The sequence below is a fragment of the Pogoniulus pusillus genome, chromosome 18 (assembly GCF_015220805.1).
Source record: "Pogoniulus pusillus isolate bPogPus1 chromosome 18, bPogPus1.pri, whole genome shotgun sequence".
NCBI classification, from domain to species: domain Eukaryota; kingdom Metazoa; phylum Chordata; class Aves; order Piciformes; family Lybiidae; genus Pogoniulus; species Pogoniulus pusillus.
The window spans coordinates 18528500-18548904 of record NC_087281.1 but is presented as its reverse complement, the minus strand read 5'-3'; the positions used below and the strand labels follow the sequence as shown (position 1 = coordinate 18548904).

Below are 20405 nucleotides of genomic sequence, written 5' to 3'. Positions count from 1 at the left end.
TGCTGTAAATAAAGCAAACACTACTTTCAAGCCTCAATATTGTAAAATGTCTCCATATACATATATAAATAAATGCATATATATGCACATGTATGTAGCTAGCATTAAACCTAATTTGAAGTATGTCCAGATACACACCCAAATATATATACATATAATACAGGGAAGTACCACTGATTTTACCTTTCATTTTTTTAAGCAAGGACTGGTTAACAAATGATTACACAGTATCTAATCACAAAAGGGATCAGTTGAAGAGCAATCATCATGAAGAGTTGCTTGACACTATAAGGGACTAAGATTTCAAAGAATCTATAGCCAAAATAAAGGCTTCAAGCAATCTTTTGTCTGTCTTAAAAATCACCTGATAGTCTCATTGGTTTTGTCACAATCTACATGGAAAAATGGAACTGGGGCCTTTGAGACAAAAATTCTGCAACTGCAAAATACAGAATTTTTGGCAAAATGGAAGAGCTTTCCCTTTCACTCTATGTTTCTACAATAAAAAATAAATTGGAAAGAAAAATTCACAATAACAAAGGAAACTTGGGTCCTAGTTTCAAATTGAAAAGATGATAAAATACATGCAGAGAGACAAATGCTAACTATTCTTAGCAATATCAATTAATTCTGAAATCAGGCTAAGAACCCTATAAGACATTTCAGCTGACAGTACCATGATATTACTGTTTGAAAAAAAAACTAAGTGAGATCACTGGAAAGCACACAACTATATTCAGAGGCGTACTTAATAACTCTGAGAACAGACAAACCTTCTCCCATACAACTAGAGGCCAATTTAGAACACACACACACACACAATCATAAATAAATAAATAATCCCAAGCCTAACACCATGAATAATCACCATGTCTTCAGGGAAACACAGTGTGCAATCAAGCCACTCACAAGATCAATGATTTTGCCAGCAAATATCTTTCTGAAGGACAAAAGTGCATGAGAAAACACCATCAGGAAGCTGGAAGATGCACAGTGGATTGTTGGGGAGCCTATAAAGGAAGGTAGTTGTGTTTTTTGATTCTTTTATTGTGAGACAGACCATTACTTTTGATTATTGGATTATTAGCATGTGAATGACCAGTTACCACTAAAACAAAGCCAATACAGACTCAGTGAACCTACACTTTTCTGAGGTTATCAATCTAAATCCACGAATAGTACCACTATAGCTGTTAGAGAAAACACAAATTCCTAACACTATCCAGGGCTTGGAAATCATATTGTCTTTGCAAGTCTAAAACTCTGAAATTACCTTTTAAAATTAAAAGGCCAAAATTCAAAATTTGCCACTGACTAGAATTTCAGGGAATATCAATTCAACCCTTTGGATTTAACTTTTATGGCACAAAAACTCTCATTAGCAAAACCTCACTACTGGATGACTTTCCAGTCAAGTCTTCATCTTATGTCTTTCCCTTTCTCAAGACAATTTTCAAAGCATGTCCCTTTTCTCAGTTCTTTTCAAGCACACTTCCTAAATTTTTCTGTGTCTGGACTCCATCTAAAAGTGAGTGTCCTTTTCTTGAGACCTCCTAAAAGCACTGCTAGTCTCCTCAAAACCTGACTGAACAATTTCCAAATCCTACTTGACTGATAACAGATTACGTTTCAATTCTTCAGATAGAGGCAGTAGATGAAGCAAAACTACCTCAGATCTGCAAAAGGAATTCTGAACTAATCCTGCTACACTCAGATTCATGCTTCCAGAAGATAAAGCAAGCAAGCCACCCACCCAAGTTCTTCATACTGATTTCTGTAACTACCTTCTCCATGATTGTATTAAAAAAGTAGTACCACTCCAGGAGGTTACTCCTTTTTCTCTCCTAAGCACCTTTGCCTTTCCCTTTCACATCTGCTGTCTTTCTCCAGAAAAGCAACAAGAATCTTTGCAAGGCTTTATGCCTCCTCTGTCAAATGGCTGCAACAGAAGTCACACCAGCAAATTACAAAGCTGGACTGATTCTTCTTCACTGAAGGAAGGGCATCCTGCTTCTGTGGCTGATAATAATGATACTGATATTGTGCAGGTCTGTGCAGAGGTAAGATTTGGGAGTTTCACAGCTGTTCTGCCCATCATACAGCTCTAAACACACAAGACTACAGGTTACTAAGAGGTTACTAATTCCACATATTCCATGCTTTTTCCTAATTTCCATCCCCAGACAATTCTGCTCAGTGTCACCATCAATATCCAAGGAATATTACTCCAAGTTGAAGAGTGAAAGAAACAGAAAAGGTATCAACCAGACATAGTAACAACAAAGTCCATTTATGTTGTAAGAACCAATATCTGTATTATACAGAACCTGTAAGTAATTGCAAAGTTACTAAGTCATTTTCTAAAACGTTCTCAGGTAATGGTAGTATGAAATTTGATGAGACATACTAATACCCAAGAAGGATATTTAGAAGGAAAATTGTTTTTAAAAGATTAATATCTCAACTGTGTCACACCATAATCTTTCTTGAACAATTATTTTTTCAGTTAATTAAGAGAAAAAACACCAAAAAACCCCACTGCAAACCAAACAAACCGAAACCCAAATCTGCTCCAAACATCACATACGGCTAGTGGACTTAATGGTCAGAACATACCATCATTAAAAAACTAACATACTTGAAAAAACGTTAAGGAATCAAACATTTTGATGCAAGAAACACGTCAGATAGGATAGCCTGATAAACTTAAGAATTGTGTCTGACAACAGAAGGGAGAAAAAGTAGTAGTAAACTTGTTTGTTCACTGAATACAGAATGGAAATCTTCAGTTACTGACATGTCTCTGGAAGAAAATATGAGAACACTACACAAGAAAATAAAAGGAAACCAGAAAAGGAAGAAAAAAGTCTCAGTGTAGACAATTTCAAAAGGTTCCTTGGAATGACTGACTGCTGAACTACCCAGTTTAGATCGATATTGTCAATAGAAGTGCTAGGAGAGCCTTAGGAGATCAAAGTGCTGTGGCTTCCTTTGACACTATAAAGATTATGGTATGATGCAGTATCAAGTTATTTGCACAGTAAAGCCAGATTGAAGTACAGCTTAGAATTTAGATTTAAAAATCAACTGAACTGCAAAATTTGCAGTCATTTATTGTAGTGTTTTATTGGTTACACCAAATCCTGAGCTTCAGAAATTGCTATCCTTTGCTTCTCCCCTGGTCCCACACTGTGAGCTTACTGGTGTCATTCATCTAAGAGATGCCTACAACACACAGGTGAGCTTTTGTCTGTGATACTTTCAACTTCATAATTACTACTACTCCCTGCTATTCTTTACCTCAACTAATAGAAATGTGAATGTACCTGCCTGAAATAAATGTTATGTTCACATAAATATGGAAAATACAGTGGTAAACCCAAATGTCCCTGTGCTATTAGGAGCTGAAGCAAAGGATCACAAGGATCGTAGTCGTGTAATTTTAAAAGATTCTTGTAAAATAAGTGAAATAAGAATAGGAGTATAAATAGGAGTATATGGATTTGCACAATTTACAGAAAAAAACCACTAAACCAGAACCTGTTGCTAATGGGTAGGTAGGTGATGGCTGCACTGGGTAGAGTTAACATACATGAAAATAATGTTGTGTTATTACCTGCCTGCTTGCCCTCAGTACCTTTGTGATAAGATTATCTCTTAGCAAATACTCTAGCCTTCTCAGGATGAAATCATTAAGTGCATGAAGCACAATGGAGACTGGATCTTCAACACAAGTACATAGATCAGAGGCGAGAAACAACAATTAGAACTCCCTGCACACAATTTTACTGTAGCAGTAATCCACCTTGACCTAAGGCTTCTGTAAGAAGCCAGAACAGTACACAAGATTTCCAAGCAGAAGCCATGGATTAATCTCAGCTGTTGCTTCAGATTGTTTTTAGAGGATACTTTTTTTTACATATTCAAGAATATGCACTCACATTTCTAAGCAGCAACAAAATAGGGATTAGTTAAGCAAGAATATGCATATGAAAAGTTTCAAGTAACAGAAGCAGGTGATTTCACACACAAAAAAAGGTGAAACTGAAGTATCACTTTGTAGTGATTCTTCTTTCATAAAAGCAATTCAATTTTTTTAGGCATTTGTCCACAGCCTTTCTGTTCTCTAATGATGTATTCCAAACATACAGCAATCAAATTGTATCAAAAGAGCTTTTTTTTTTTACATACACGTGAATATATACATACACCCCCCAAAATATATAAGTAGATTGTATGTGTGGCTACACATAATAAATATAAACAGTTACATTACATACATTTCAAACAATTGCCTACTATGTTAAGGACAGCAGTTACTGATTATGTAAAGCCTAACTTCATACACCTATACAGTTTGTTTATAAAAAGTGTGCAAGTTCAATTCTAAGAGAACAAATACATTTTGTTTGACTCAGTATGTCGCCTTCTTGTCTAGGCAGGGGGGGAAAAATGGAGACCAACGCTGTAATCCTTTCAGAATAAAATGTTTAAATACAAACATGATTGCCATTGTAGACTGTTTAATTTAGAGAGATTGTATTTCAGCTCTGGTTTTGAGAGGTTTGCTGATTTGACTATAGAAAGTGCTTCAATGATTATCTTAATTGTTTAGATAAGATTTGTTTGAATTTGGCAGGTGAAAAAAACATGGGTGTGGGATATAGGATGGTTGAGAAAAGACTGGCATTTTACCAGTATATGCTTGTTTTAAAACTGTAGTGTGCAGAAGACAAAACACTTGCAGGGAATCTACCGGGGGCTGGTGTTTGGGGAGTCAATTTGAAGCACAAAATTGACTGGCAGAATTCAAGATTTTCAACAAATTGGAAAGGATTGCCATGGCAACTCCAAAATTGCTACTCAAGGCTTAGCATGGTACACAAGTGTGAATAATATAACACAACTAAGTGAGCTTAAAAAAAATATAAAAGCTGTGCTTTGTGCCTATAGTAGAGGTCTGTTGATCTCTGGGTAAATTTCCTTCCCTTAAATGCATTTTTTAAAGTGTTTCAGAACAAGAGTTTAATATAAATTGATCATTGACATATGGATATAATTTACATGACTTTAACAGAATTTCTTGCAAATTCCTGCTATAAAAAAAAAGTGTCTTATGCTTCCAAAGGAATCTCCTCTAAGCTTACGGAAACTGGACAAGTCTTTAATAACACCAAAAAGAAAGTTATTTAAAACCATTATTAATCCTCAGCAAAGCCCATGTGAAAACTCTAATGGCAGAGCTTCTCTTTCCTGAGCAAACGCAAAGAACTGTCTTGATTACACCTTTAGTAATCATGATACAATGAAAAATGTAAGACTCCTCATCTCTCAAATAGTGGCCAGAAGTCAAAACAGCCTTTGGACTACAGCTATAGCTGGTGGAACATCAAAATGTCCAACAAGGGAAATAGCAGAATAAGCTATGTCTTTCTGTTGAACTGCTTAAACTCTTTAGCTTACAGGGAAGAAAGTAAGCAGTACTCATACACATACATGCGTGAGAGAATATCTGCAAACAGATGACTCAGTAGTTTTGCAGACCAAAAGCAGGGGAAAAGTGAAGGATGCCTGTTAATTAATTTGACAAATTCATGATGGAAAGAATATTTTAAGTGCTGAAAATGAGAGAAACTAATTTTTTGGGACAAGGTTTCATGGGATACATTAACTTCTCCATAATTTAAACTACTTGTCTGAAATCATAGACTCAAAGTCAATGGCAAAACTATCAGTGACTTCAAAGGAAAAGGCTGAAAGTTCAGAATTTCATCTGGAGCTAAAATGCCAGTATTTGTACAGGTTAATAGCTGAAGTAGAAATTAAGAGGCAATATTACATGACTTGTCATACTTAGTGGCAAAGTGAAATGCTTTAAACCATCTAAAAATCTAGAGTTGAGCTGCATGTTTCCCTTTGCCAGGTCTTTCTGAAGTTCCAAACTATGCTTCTCTAACATTAACAAGACTAAATAATTGTACATAGACTACACAATGTTGCAGCTTTTTGATGATGTACAACAGAAAGCACTGCAAGTTCTTTTAGACTTGAAGACATGCACAATAACTCAGAAACAAGCTCTCCTTAAGTTCAAGATAGCCAACTGTGTATGATATTGATATCTGCAGCAGTACAGCTAGTTAGATAACACTACATGGAAACTTACAGGGATTCAGAAATCAGGCCAAACACCAGCACATTAGCTATAGTTGCTGTAGAGTCCACTTGTTGCAGTCACAAGTCAAAATATAGATCTTCTTGCTCAAGAATTAGAAACAGAAAACATTTGAGAGGTTTCCTTTCAAGAGCAAAATTCTCTTTTTTCTTTGTCAGATGGTAGAGCCTGACTGAAATAAAATTACATGCTCACAATTTATTCCCTCAGTCAAATGAAAGTTTTCTTTTTGGCACAGCAGGGAGCAGTTCAGATGTAGCCTTGTATTCTACATGTCTGCCGAGACCGAGGTCTGCATCAACACCAGGGATTTCATCAGGCTAACGCACGTTAAGCCTTTCACCAAATATTCTGAAGTTACAGTATTAAAGAGCTACAGATGCTAAGAAAGTGATGTCATGATCTTGTGATATTTAGTCCATGTCCGAAGCGTGGTAGGATTATGAAAATAATGGAAAAAGGGTTTTGGCTAGGTAAATGACAGCTGACACAGCTTTACTAATTCAAATCACAGTACTGTGATAACTGAGGGGAGAAGGGTGCATGTTTATGGTTTAAGTTCCATCTTTTTTCACGCTCCAAAGTGTTTCTCAGAAGCTGGTATTAATAACTCAACGAAACATGGGCTTGAATTGCAACAAAACCAAATGACTTATGTGTGGAAAAACAAAATATATGCATCCTAAGGAGAAAAAAAAAAACCACATAGGTATTTTTTAATCACCTATATGTATTTATTTCAGTATCATGACTGGATTTGGCCTACGTTAAGTTTACAAGAGATTAAGTTTAAAGATGACTTTAAAATTACAAGAGGCGCTCTCTATCACTTCAGTTCAATGTCATTGAGCTATTATTTTGTGACCAGATAGCTAAAGCAATCACAGCTCCCCTAAAACTGTAAAACATGTTACACTGAAATAGAATCTAACATGTTGTTTGGGGAGGCTCACTGTGGAACAGCAGAACAGTGGAAATAACCTTGATCGTTCGTTGTCTAGGGATAGTGACCAAGTAGGAGAGAGAAATAAAGCAGGCAAAAGGTACCTCAGAAAGCAACAGGTAGAGGAGCTTTAATGGTCTCACTATGAGAAACGACAGGCGCTCATAATCAGTGTTTCACAACTTTTGCAGTAATAAACTGCAACTTCCCCCTACGCTGTTTCTTTCCCTACCTATCATAGATGACGGCTAGCTAGAGGAAAAAAGTCCCTCTCCTGTTTTTGCACCATCCTTTCTCTTCCTTAGGCTGCTTTTCAAGAGGGGCTATCTGATGGCTGAGCAGCACAGTGACAGGCGGGTCTCAGTCGCAGCTGGAAGGGGAGTGGCGCAAAACCACAAGGTCGAGCACCTTGTCCGACAAGGTCGACACCGCGGGGCTGCGAGCTCCGCTCTGCCACCAGCCCGGCCGGCACCTTTCGGGGAAGGAGCTTAGAGCTGCGGGCCGGCGGCGGTGGCACGGACTGACATTGCCACCTGCTGCTGGAAGCACGGACCCGGAGCCGGCCGGGAAGCGAGACGCCCGCAGAGGCACGTCCGCCGGGAGCCGTGTGCGGCACAGGCTCGGCCCCCGGACTGATTAGTGCAGATAAGTGGTAACCAATACTGAAGGAAGCATGAGCTAGTTAAGATAAAGCAGACAACTGTGGCAGGTCTGCTGCACGCCCGGCGCTGAGGGCGTTAATGGCTAGAGAAAACACAGTGCCCAATCTCAGATCACTCAACAAACATGTTAATCACGACTTGTAAGTGGTAAAAGGTTTAAAATACGGAGCATAGAAAACAAAAGAATATTTAAGCTGTTAAATATACTTTTCGGACTGTTACAGTTATTTCTCACAGCAGTTAGCCAGAAATGCCGAAAGAGAAGCAGCAACACTTGATTTACTTCTGAATAGTCTCTGCAACAGAAATTTCCTTACAGGACAAAGGGAAAGGATTTTTTTAAACCAATACCATAAAGTTAGGCTTTAAAAAGAGAAATTACATTAAAATGAGAAGCTAAGTAAAAGGGTAAAAAAGCTTCAAGGTGAGAAGGAAGCTTCTAGACAGTACATTAGAGGCTGAGAGAGAAAAAGAAATCGTTAGCTGAAAAATTCATTAGCACCTTTTTTTGCTCCCTTGTCTTTTAACATCCCCAGATTTCCTACTCCTCGAAACTACACAGATGGTTAAATAGAATAAGCATGGGGGACACCTGTAAAGCTGAAAAGCAGCCAAATAAGATAGAAAAGCAAAAAGTCTTGTAAGTTCAATGCAAATTGGAGGAGAACAGAAAGGTCTAAATGCAGCTTGCCAAATGCATAAAGCTAGCAATAAGACTGCTTTCAATCACATCAGATGTACGAAGCCTGACAGGAAACAGTTGAGCGTGCAGATAATCTGACTGTAAAAGCACAAAAGAGAGAAGCAGAAAAGGTTAAACAAAGAATTTGTGTTAGGAATCAGAACCACAGAAAAGGTCAGAGAGGTTTTCAGACAAATTCTGTTCTTCTTGAGTGAAACGTTTTATGCACAGTCTCAAACGGAACAAATTTCAGAAAACACAAATGGAAATTTCAAGAGGATTCCCGAGATGATCCTGGAAACTACAAACCAGTCAAGTCTGACTTGTGTGCCTGGAAAATGTCTAGGTATTATATGGAAGAAGAGCTTTTTAGAAGTGTGTGAAAATGAACTAACGCAATAAGAAAGCAAGAGAGAATGTAATTTTGTAGTAGGCATTCACGAGCAACAAATTAAATAGTATTGCTTTAATGGCTCCACAAAGGTGAGGTAAGACTTAGAAGATAGATAATGGATTTGCAAAAGGCTCCTTACCTAAGGCTTCAGAAAAAAAATCACACTGTCATAAGAGGAAATGCCTGCTTTAATTAAAAATAAAAACTGCTCAACTGAGAAAATAAAAGAGGAGATAAATTACAAAAATAGTCAGTTTTCAAAATATGGAGTTGCAGGTTCCTATGCTGTTTAATCAATGTGATGAGGTGGCCATGCTGGCAGGTGATAAACACCAGCAAATTTAAAACAGGCCACAAATATGTACAAAAGGACCTCTCAAATACATCACACTGTGATGGACACAAAATTAGCAACTACTGCCTCACAAAAGACAGGATTTTCTTTTTCACACTTCTCTGAAAACATAAGCCGGACAATTAGCAACAGTTAAAAGGGCAGTTGCAATGTCAGAAACAATAAAGAAGAAAGGAGCCTGAAACAGAAAATTATGTGGTACCATTGCATAGACATATGGTGCATGTAAATCTTGAAAACAACATACTGAGCTAGGCACCTCATTTGTAAAGAGGAGGAGGAGAACTGGTGATAAGGAAAAAAAACTAAACAAAAGAATATATAAAGTGTAAAAAAGTTTGTTTGGTATAACTTTCCAACTTAGAGAAAGAATGACTACTTCAAAAAACCAAAATCAAACCTTATAAAAATTGCATAACGAGCAGTCAGTGCCACTCATCTTGGGGGAGGTCACTGTTTGTGTGGGTTTTTTTTCCTGATCTGATTTGATCACACAAGTGATCAAATACTAAGCTAGACAGAAACATAATTCATATTATATAGCTTTAACCCTGTCTGATATCATAGAGCTTTAACTGCCTCCTTAAAAGAGGAGCTATAAGAACAGAGTAAAACCAGGTTCATGAAACATAACAAAAAAAGAAAAAAGTATTCACCTTGCAAGTTCTACTAAATTCTCATTTTAACTACTTGGTATTGAAATTAAATTTCAATAGCTGCATATATGTCAGTGTCATTTTTTGCATAAACAAAAACTTATATAAATGCATTCAAGTCTAACACACATGAACAAATTGCAAATGGATTGTTGTGGCAAGCATCTTTTTTCTTCTAAATCTCTTGAGTTAATGGAAAAAGTGTGATTATGTTATTGGAAGATCTTAATATGTTTACTTTAAGTTTCTTAAAACCTCTGTGTGGTTCTGCAGTATATAAAAGTATGACCACTGAAAAGTATTTCTGCTATGGAAAGGAAACCAGGTGTCTTTTTTTCTCACTTTGTCCTTCCCTCCCCTCAGCTTTTGCATGTCACTGATGCCAATAGCATACACATTTTTTCTTGATGCTTAGAATGTTGTAAACATCTCTCTCATGAATGACTACATGGTACACAAATGAGAACCATCACTACTGCTTTTTTTCCCCTTTTGGGAGGACAGAATTTTCCTGAAACTTCTCTCTCAAAATTTCAAAGTTAATCAGACTTCCAAGGAAAGAAAAAAAACAAACCAACAAACAAAACAACCCTCACCACAACCAAAAAAAAAAAAAACCCAAACAGAACTGTTTCAACTGAAACAACAAACAATGCAGCTACAGTTTCTTACAAAACTCTCTATTAAATTACATTCATATGTTCTTAACAACAACAAAACTCTTTAATTATCCAAACTATCCAATGTGGCAGTAATTAGTCTTTGCTGATTCAAATATTGTGAAAATACTCAGCATGATTTTCCCCCTTAAAATATATATATATATATATATATAAATCTTTTAAAATGTAATTTATACTATGGAAAACTGGTTTAATTCTATATATTTATTTTTCAATTGTAAGCTCCCAAAGGGTGTGACACAAACCACTCAGTGCCTTTATTGGTCATATGAATATTTCTGTGCTTCATTATGTTAATATATTGCATGCATACTGAAATAAAATAATGGCTGATGTTTTATTCTTTCCTTAACAACTGCTGCTGTTGCTTTATTGGTCTTTGGTCACTGTGAACTAAGCTTCAGAAAATACCAGAAGACAGAAAGAGAACTTGAGGCAAGCTTTGGGTACTCAGGATTGGCTTTCAGGATCTTCATCAGGTCAGCAACTACATTCACTAACCTCCCAGGACCTTAGGACCTTTGTTATTCCTTAGGAGGTGTCTCTAACAGGACTCAGCAGACTAAGAGCTCCATAATCACTTTAGGCTCCTTGGGACAAAGCACTGGGAGCATTCTAACAGTGCAAAAGCAGTAGAAACGTTTACAACCATACATGTGTGGCACTCTAGTCTGTGTTTTATAACAGTTATTTTATGTATTCCTTTACTTTCCTTACCAACCATTACACAATGTGAGCTTGTAAAGTATTTATAATCAGATAAAAATTTCTAAGCTTGCAATGTAACAGCAGGTAGAATATAATGAATATGGTCATGTAAAGGTAAGAAAAAATGGAGGAATAAAAGAGAGGATTGTGGTGTGAAATTTCAAGGAAACGCTAGTTCACAGGACAGGAAAACACTGAACTAACCTATCTTTCCTTGGTGGTGTCTCAGAAGAATCTGAATACATTGGAAAGGCTACCAGAGGCTAAGATTAAGCCATATCTTTTAAGTTTTTAGGTGTCTAAATGCACAAACTTTGATCACAAAACAGAATTTCAATTCTCAATTAATAAGCCAGTAAAACAGCTACTATTTCAGAATTTGTAATTAACCTGCACTGATTCAATCACTTTATAGATCATTCTTTCAAAAACCAAAACAAAACCATACTTGACAGATATGTTACCTGACAGAAAAATATGTTATCTATGTATATCTGTCATGGTAGGCCTAAACAGGCCAAAATAGGCTTATACGTGTCCTGGCTTGCCCAGGTATGTTTTTCTACTCTCCCTCCTTCTGCTATTGGGAGAAGCAACCATGGTAAAGAGGACAAAGAACCTGGAGCCATTGAGTCTAAGGACTTTATCTTGCCCAGACTTGTTTTGCTCCTGTTTACATCCAGTGGTAAACAGGTTACACACACTTGGCTTGTGCCTGCCTTGTGCAAGGCCTGTGTTTTCCCAAATTTGGGTAAAGCAAGCCTATGGTTTCACCTGATAAGGCCAAGCTTGGATAACTGCCATTCTGATTGGCTGTTCTATATCCAAAGGTCCATTAGTCTTGGGCTACATCAATAACAAGAGATGAGCAGGTAGCACAATGTGCTCTGATGTTGTATTCATGTGTGCTTGCCTGCTGCTGCCTATTGCCATTGCTCTCTGCTTTTGGCAGCGTTCTACTTCACTGTCTTATTGCCTGGAAACTGCCTGCCTTGAGTTTACCAGAAAAAGGCTCTAAACACCTCCACACAGTCAGCCTGCATAGCCAGCATGACATCTGTGCTAAGACTGCATGTTGCAAGACATCCTGCCTACATCTGCCAAGATGAGGAGCCCCGCAAGGGACACGCAGATCGTCTTCCTCCTTTCCCCAGCATCCTGTGAAGCCTGGGAAGGATCAGAAGCCTCAGTGGCTGACAAGACCTGACAGAATTCCCTGAAAGCATTTGGGTGCTGTCTGAAGCTGTAGCTCCTGTGAGTCAGGAGATTAATATTTGTGAGTAAATACTTAAAGTCTCTTGTAATTTACCAGTTGCCTTCTGCCATAAGCAGAAAGAAGCTTCCTGAGTCTATCTACTGAGCAAGCAGTATATAGACCACAAGAACCTTCTCTTCCAGTTTAATTTTTATGTTGTTGCTAGTTAGTACTTAAATGTTCTGAATCCTATTTTATTCCTCTGTATAATGTTTCCACGACTGTTGCAGAATAACCTTATTATTATTAAATAGTGGTCTGTGGTGGCAAGAGTTCTGAGTACCAAAACTAATAAACAATATGATTTTTGAAAATACCATTTTGCAGTCAATTAATTACACCTCCATTACAAAATCTTCTATATCCAGATTTTTCCCACAGTCTAATAGGATGGAAATTACAATTTTGGGCAGCTGAATTAGCTGCCAGTTCAACAATGTCCAAAGAACTTGAACCGATCTTGTTGTTTTGTCTTTCTAACTTGTTTAAACAGTAAAATGTCTTTTGGAAAGATAGTCATACTTGATAAATATTTCAGTATTGAGAGTTTCAAATGATTATGCTTATGTATATGTATTGTTTTTAGGATAAATAATGCTCAGATCATATCTAGATATTCCATAAGAAAAAATACCATCAGTTATTTTTCTAGATATTAAGTCATTATTTTCTGATTGCCTTCCATTTGGAGCATCTCTTGGACATGTGATCACTAAGACTACATGTTATTTCCAAGTGTCAAACGTTACTTGACAGGACATTTAACAAATGCAGCATAAAAGATGTTTTATCCACCCCCTCCAGTGAAACAGCTCAGTTAACATTTGACAAAATCTCCCCTAACCCATAATTTCCATATGTCAGTGTCAGAAATTAAAAAAAAAAAATCAAGTTTTTGTCATGTCTGTCATCAATAACCAAATACTAAAGGGTAAGCTTTTGTTTTGCCCACTAGCATTTAAAAGTGTGTTCTCTTCCTGCATGTCTGTTGGGAATTCAGTACAGAAGATCTGTCTGTTGTTCAAAGTTGTACTTCTGATAGCAGGGCAAGTTTAACAGCAAATACAACTTGCAATAAAATTATCTCACATCCAGACTAAAAAGCTGGTCTGTTAGGTGAATCTGCCCACCCTTTCCATAACAACTTTCCTATTACAGTCTTTTATATAGCCTTCTTTCCTACTATCTGAAGATCAACAATGAGCTGAGGGCTGTAATAAAAAGTTAGCTTTGCAAATTCTTCGTGGATTGCCAGAGAGGATGGAAATTTGCTTCCTATATGAGGATATGGGAAAGGTGGTCCATACATTTAGAAGCTGAAACTTCCAAACTATTTCCAGCAGAACCAGGACAACCACGAGATGCTATGCAAAACCTTAAGGAAATACAGTAAGAGTATTGCAGCTGTGCTAGAGGTAACACAGTGCATGAAATGATAAACCTCATTAAGAGAAAATTAGTGAATTGGAAAAGATTACAGTCAACTTACAGAGAATTGCATACACCATTTTAAGAAGACTAGACAAAGAACAGAACATGGCATTTTTGCCAACTTTCAACATTTAAAGGCACACTCAGACTAACATGATTATGATGAACAGAAGACTAATTCCCATGCTGGAAATAAATGCTAGATATATATTTGCATAATAAATGTAGTGTTTATCTACATGAAATATAAAATTTGCTTTCCTTCTGCCTGATATCTTCAGTTTAATTTTTTTTTATTCTATTTTTACACACAGAGATTTTTTTTGCTATCACTGCTGCAGTTGCTGAGAGCCATAAAGGTTTGAATTGTAGAGGAGGATATGTTGTATCTTTGTAATCAAGGGGATTGGGAAAGGCATTGATGACCATATTCTATGCAATGTACTGATGATGTCATACAGTAGTTACCTCTCATCAATGTTAAAAAGAGGGATCTGTTTTTAAGTAATAGATGCAGTCAGCTCTGAAATGTGATTATATTTCATGTTTGGGGTGTTCACCATAGATTACTATATGCCTTTAACTGGAATCTTGTTATAGGTCTAATTTTGGCACAAGTTGCATCTCTGATATTCTAAGAAAATGCCCTAAAATGCTAATGGTGCAGATTCTTTTCTCTAGAAGGAAAATTTGGGCTATAAATGAAAAACATCTAAGTACTCAACTGGCAGTTCACAAGCACTGGGTGTAGCCAAATACAGCTATGTGTCCAGTGGGAATTCTTGTATAAAGTATATTTGTGGTAAAGATAAAAAAACCCATGCAAAATGGATCAAGTGTTTTGCGTAGTGTGTGTATATATATATATATATATATATATATATATTTTTATTTGACAATCATCTATCAGTAAAACCCTCTGTGAAACCAGAGAAACCATGGGTAGAGGACCCATTTTTACACTAGCTTACAGAGAAATTGTGCTGCAACATTTCTTACAGCTCTGGCTTAGACTAGCTTGCAGTTAGCAATTAGAATATTCTAAATACACCCCCAACAATAAAAGTCAACCCATTCTACTTGTGCTAGTTTGAGCCTAGCTGAGATATTTTGGTGAGAAAGAAACACTAATATGCAAGGGAATCAAAATAAGGATGTGATGGTTTGGGTGTTACCCTTGCACACACACTTAAGTAACACCCAAACCATCACACTATTTTTCTGGTGTACTACTAGAAAGATGTACTAGAGTTCAGTACAAATGTGCTCCCATTTTTACAACTATGCCTTCCACACTAAAAATATTTTAAAAGCAACTAGGGTTGGAGAATTTATGTTAATAAACCTATTTCAAAGTCAGCAACAGAAAAATGCAATTCTAAATGCAGACACTTAAATGGATATCATCAACATCATCATCATAGAAAACTATTTAGCTCTGAGATCTTCCATTAAATACCATCTGATCACACATGCATGAAAAAGTAGCTAAGTGTTCAAGATCAGTTAACAAAATACCACAAATGATTCCAAATTTCAAGTTCCCAAGGCAAACTTTAGTCAAGGATTATTTCTTTCAGACAATATTTCACCAGCATTTTGTATCTTAAAAGGCAAACAGAGCCCCCACAAAAAAGTCCAAAGAAGCAACAATTTACCCGACATTAAATACAGTATTTGCTGAGGTCTTAAGTTATATTAAGCTCTTTGAGTTAAAACTTGAAATTCTAAATGTATCAGGTGAATTAATACCAAAGACAACTGTTTGCCATTTTGTTCCTATAACAGAATTTGACTAAACTGTTAGAAACATAAAACATAATGGCATGCACACCAAGGAATGCACTGAATACCACCTGACATTAACAGTTTCTCTCTCTTTATATGTAATTTACATTGCACAGTTTACTAGAAAGCCTATGAGGAAGTTGCTTGGTACCACATATTGTCACTGTGTGGGGAAAGTTTCATTTGACTGCCTCTGAAATATAGGGAAAAAATATATTTCTTGTGTTGCACTGAGGAGTGGATAAATGCTCATGTACATTAAATGTGGCAAAACTCAAGACCACCACTAAAGCCCTGAGCTGGGAGACAAACTGTGATTAATTTTTTTGCTGTAGATATTGTCCTACTTCTTACATCTTAATGTAAAATAAAGATGAAAATATATTAACTATCTACAGAGCTAATGGAAACACTTTTAATTTATCTATATTTTTGATAGTACTTTCTTAGTGCTGTATGGAAATTGCAACAGGTAAACCAGCAAGCTGTAAAACTGAGGCATGTAAAAGTCTCACTTTTTAACAAGCAAGTAAAAATAGCACATACATAAAAGTGAAACTAAGCACTTGGGCTTGTGACTTTATAATTTCTTCACAGGCTCTATGTTTAGATCACTCAGAGAACTCTGTGTGAAGTGACTGATGCCAGAAATAACTGGTGAGATACCTCTATTTTCCTTACCCCCACCATGTAAATTTCTTTCCTGCTCCTTAACACGTTTCCTCCATGCCTATTTAAAAAAACAAAACAAAACACCAAGATGTTCCAAGCATTTCCACAAATTCCCTCACCAGACAGAAGTTCTCCCATGATTGTTCAGTCACTTCTGCACAAGGGAATAAGAGCACTATTAAATTCCCCTTTGCAGAGGCTTTCGGTTTTCTGAAACAGCTATTGAAAGAGGAACGTACGAAATCTGCACAGAGCCCATAGATGATTATGTGTGATTAATATTGTAATAGGATAAAGGTTAAGCATAATATTGTTTGACCCCTTCAACTACTGACATTCATGCCATGTTATTGTTAGTGTTGCATGTTAAGCAAGCAAATTTTCAATGAACTTGTGTTGGCTTTACCACAGACACAGATGTTAGGCGGACTCCTTTGTTCATAAGGTTCTCATTATTAACTGAAACCAAATTGAATATTTGACTGAAAGAAAGGACCATATCATTGTTTTCAGATTTTTCTCTATGACTTAACTGAACTACATCTGCCAGCTTTACAAATACCAAGTACTTCTCGGCGCCAGTACTGGCGCCTCGCTCTATGACTACCATCTTAAGTGCTTCGGCTTGAGGAAGTCTAGCAACCATCAAAACAGTTTAATAAAAACTTAAAACTGTGATTAAAGACTACTCACTAGCTGACAGAGTGCTCTGAAATTTGTTCTATTTATGAAAATATAATGAAATAAGTAAATCATAGTAAACTGAATGCATATCTGTAAATATATAGCCTAGTAAGTTCACAAGATGTTTTTGTAATTTATGAAGTCTGTGTTATACTTGAAAACACATTTATTTAATAGATAGGCTGGCACTTCACAGGATAATTCAGTCTGCTTCAAATCTAACTAATGCCTTTGGAAAACATAAGGGATGCTCTGAATATAAATGCAATTCCACTTTTCACCTTTTTGCACTACTGTCTCTATGCATAAATGTGAAAAGTATTACACTCCCCTAGAAGAACTCCCTTTTGTTAAAAATGCTGTTGAAGATGAAAGAATTCCAGAGTTTGTGCTAACTGTTGCGTATAGAAATTAGATATTGCAATTCACTTCTCCGCATATCTCCTAAGGCTGACTCAAAAATCAACAACACATCACACTTCCTTCTTCAGAAAGACCAGAATCAATATTAGGTACCACTTAGATAACTGCAGTCAAAAGTTGTAGATGGCAGCACTGCAAATGAACAGTTTATCTTCTGTAGAGGACAAGGAAATATGTAAGTAGTATGGGGGAAAATAAATGCTGGAATAAAATATTTTTATAATAATAGTGTTTAAAAAACCCTCTTATTAATCTATATTAGATATCAAAAGATAGACATAATTGACATTTTTGGATTATTATGTCATTTGAGCCAGAATCAAATAATATTTATTTCACTTACCATGCTGAATGTCCCTCATGTCTAAGTGAAGGCTAGACATCAATATTCCAACAGCTTGAGATCTTTTGTTACTTAACAACTTGACAACCTGCCAAAAGAAACCCAACTATTAACACTAATCTGCAGGGAAGCATACAAGATAGTTCACATTACTAATGATAAGTTCAAGAGATAGGACTCAGAGTCTATATATACATTTAACAATGAACAATTTTATTACTAAGTTTGTTTCTCCTGCATCCATCACAAGTGTAAGTAACTGTCAACCTAGTTGAATCTTAAAAGAATCACTATAAAATTTACTTTCATTAGGATGCTCTTTCAACTTCACATTGATGTTACTAAGTATATGAAACAGGCTGACATATGAGGAGAAAAACCAATTTCAACTGTGTCTATCTTGGAATTGCTTTAGTTTCCAAAACCACACAATGATTTCCATCTTTGATGTAAACTAAAACTGTGAGAATTTGTATTTTATTTGAATGCTTGACGTAGTAGGCACCAGTATGAATTTTGTTTTAAAAGCTAAATAATCACGTACATATTGGGGTTTTCTTTGATCACTTTTAGGAAATACAAAAGATCTCAAGAGTTGGGTTTGGCTTTTGGGTTTGGTATTTTTTTTGTGGGTTTTTTGTTTGTTTGCTTTTTAATCAATATAAACAGCCATCAAAACCTCTTGCTTTAGGGAATTAAAATTAGCCACTACAATACACTTTCATACATATTTCATAGCAAGCACACAAGCAACAGTTTACAGACTGTCTTCCACAGGGCTCTAAGCTATTAGAATTCAGCTCACTGAAAAATTTGTATCATTGGTATGAGAAGCAAGCAATGCCAAGAAAAACTTATCTTGAAGTGATATGATTCTAGATAAATTGCCTTTCAACACAGGGCTACCACTGCTGCCTAGATGGAAAAGGTTAATATTTAATCAGTTCAAGCTGATGAGTTTTATGCTGTAGTAAACCCGTTGAAGTAAACCTTTCTGAGTCACTTGGAAGAAGTGCAATTTCAAGTTCTTTTTACATTGAAGTTCAGCATACATATTTTCTCAAATGACATAGTTTCTGTTGTAGCACCAAGATGCTGTGTCATCTGGCAAAATTATTTAGAAACTAAATACTAGAAGTGAGATTAGAAGAATAAATTTAGCCAGAAGAAAACGTCATGATCCAATTAGCATCTTAAAAAATACACAGAAGTCATTTACCCTGAGATCAACTTTCACACAGATTCACAGAATTAACCAGGTTGGAAAAGACCATCAGGATCAAGTCCAACCTAGCACCTAACCCTTCTAATTAACTAAATCACAGCATTAAGTGCCTCATCCAATCTCCCTTTAAACACCTCTAGGGATGCTGACTCCACTACTTCCCTAGACAGCACTCTTTCCATGAAGAATTTCTTCCTAATGTCCAGCCCAAGCCTGTCCTGGTTCAGCTTGAAACTGTGACCTCTTGTTCTGTCACTGGGTGCCTGGGAGAAGAGACCAACCCTTGCCTGGCTACAACCTCCTTTCAGGTAGTTCACCTCAGTTTTCAGTCACATACCATTGGTATTTCTTCTTTCCTTACAAGTTACAGTGAAATTGAAATACATTCTGCTCATGAACTGAAAATTTTAACTTTAGAAACCAAGTATGCCACAGCCATTGTTATCCACATGGTCAAAGACCAAACTCAACTCATACCTATTGATGTCACCTGTTGGAAGTCAACATGAAATTCCTAGGTAATTAGTTCATGTAATTTATTATTAGGAATTTGAAAGTGAAATCAAATGGATTGAAAAAGGAAATAAAATTCAGACTGTCTGAATTAACAGGAAAACTAATATAATTCAGAAAAAAATATAATTAAGATATCCTACACTATCATTCTAATAAGGTATAGTCACTCTTAATTATTTTTAATGAACTATAAATCCATTTCAACCTGGAACTGAGATAAAACCAAGTTAAATAATGTGAGTTTCTTATTGCAAAAAGAAGCTAGTATGCTTTTAGTTACTTGCAGCTACAAAAGTTTTACAAACGAAATAGATCTTGGGTAGCAAAGTATGAATCATTGCTACATTGCAATTTAAATCTCCCAACACAGGGAAATCTTGCATTGTATATAGATGAACATATACACACATGTTAGACAAAGAAAAAGAAGTATGGGCACGATTTCAAAAACAGCCCAGAAACCCCTTAACTGCTGTTGGTATCAAACTATATCCAGAGAAAGCAGAGCAACACAAAGAAACAATGCAGAATGTTACATAAGAACAGCTCTAAAATTTCTTAGAGCTGCTCACTCCAACACTAACCAACTGAATTTGGTATGGAACATGTTAGGGCAACTATTGATTTCAGTCCCCACCATTATTGCTTTTGCTCAAGCCCAAGGCATGTCAATTGAGTAGAACAATTTTAGCTTGCTATTGTCATCAGCATATAGAGGGAGTCCTTTGTTGCCTTTGTTTTGAGCAAGAGAACTATCCCAAAGCTGACAAAAAAAGTTGATTAAAAAAAATGAATGCAAACCCATTGCAA

The 20405-nt window shown here is 36.3% G+C and overlaps 1 protein-coding gene across 5 annotated transcripts in view; it reads right to left on the bottom strand.

Moving 5' to 3' along the window:
• FMN2 (formin 2) overlaps positions 1-20405 on the bottom strand; it is a 157822-nt gene that overhangs the window by 78356 nt on the left and 59061 nt on the right. For 4 of the 5 annotated variants that reach the window (XM_064158612.1, XM_064158616.1, XM_064158614.1 and 1 more), the window contains one exon: positions 17855-17942. In XM_064158612.1, coding sequence (XP_064014682.1) covers positions 17855-17942 — 88 coding nt within the window. Of the gene's footprint in view, positions 1-16163; positions 16463-17854; positions 17943-20405 lie in introns of those variants that run through there. The other variant, XM_064158617.1, reaches the window with a different exon arrangement.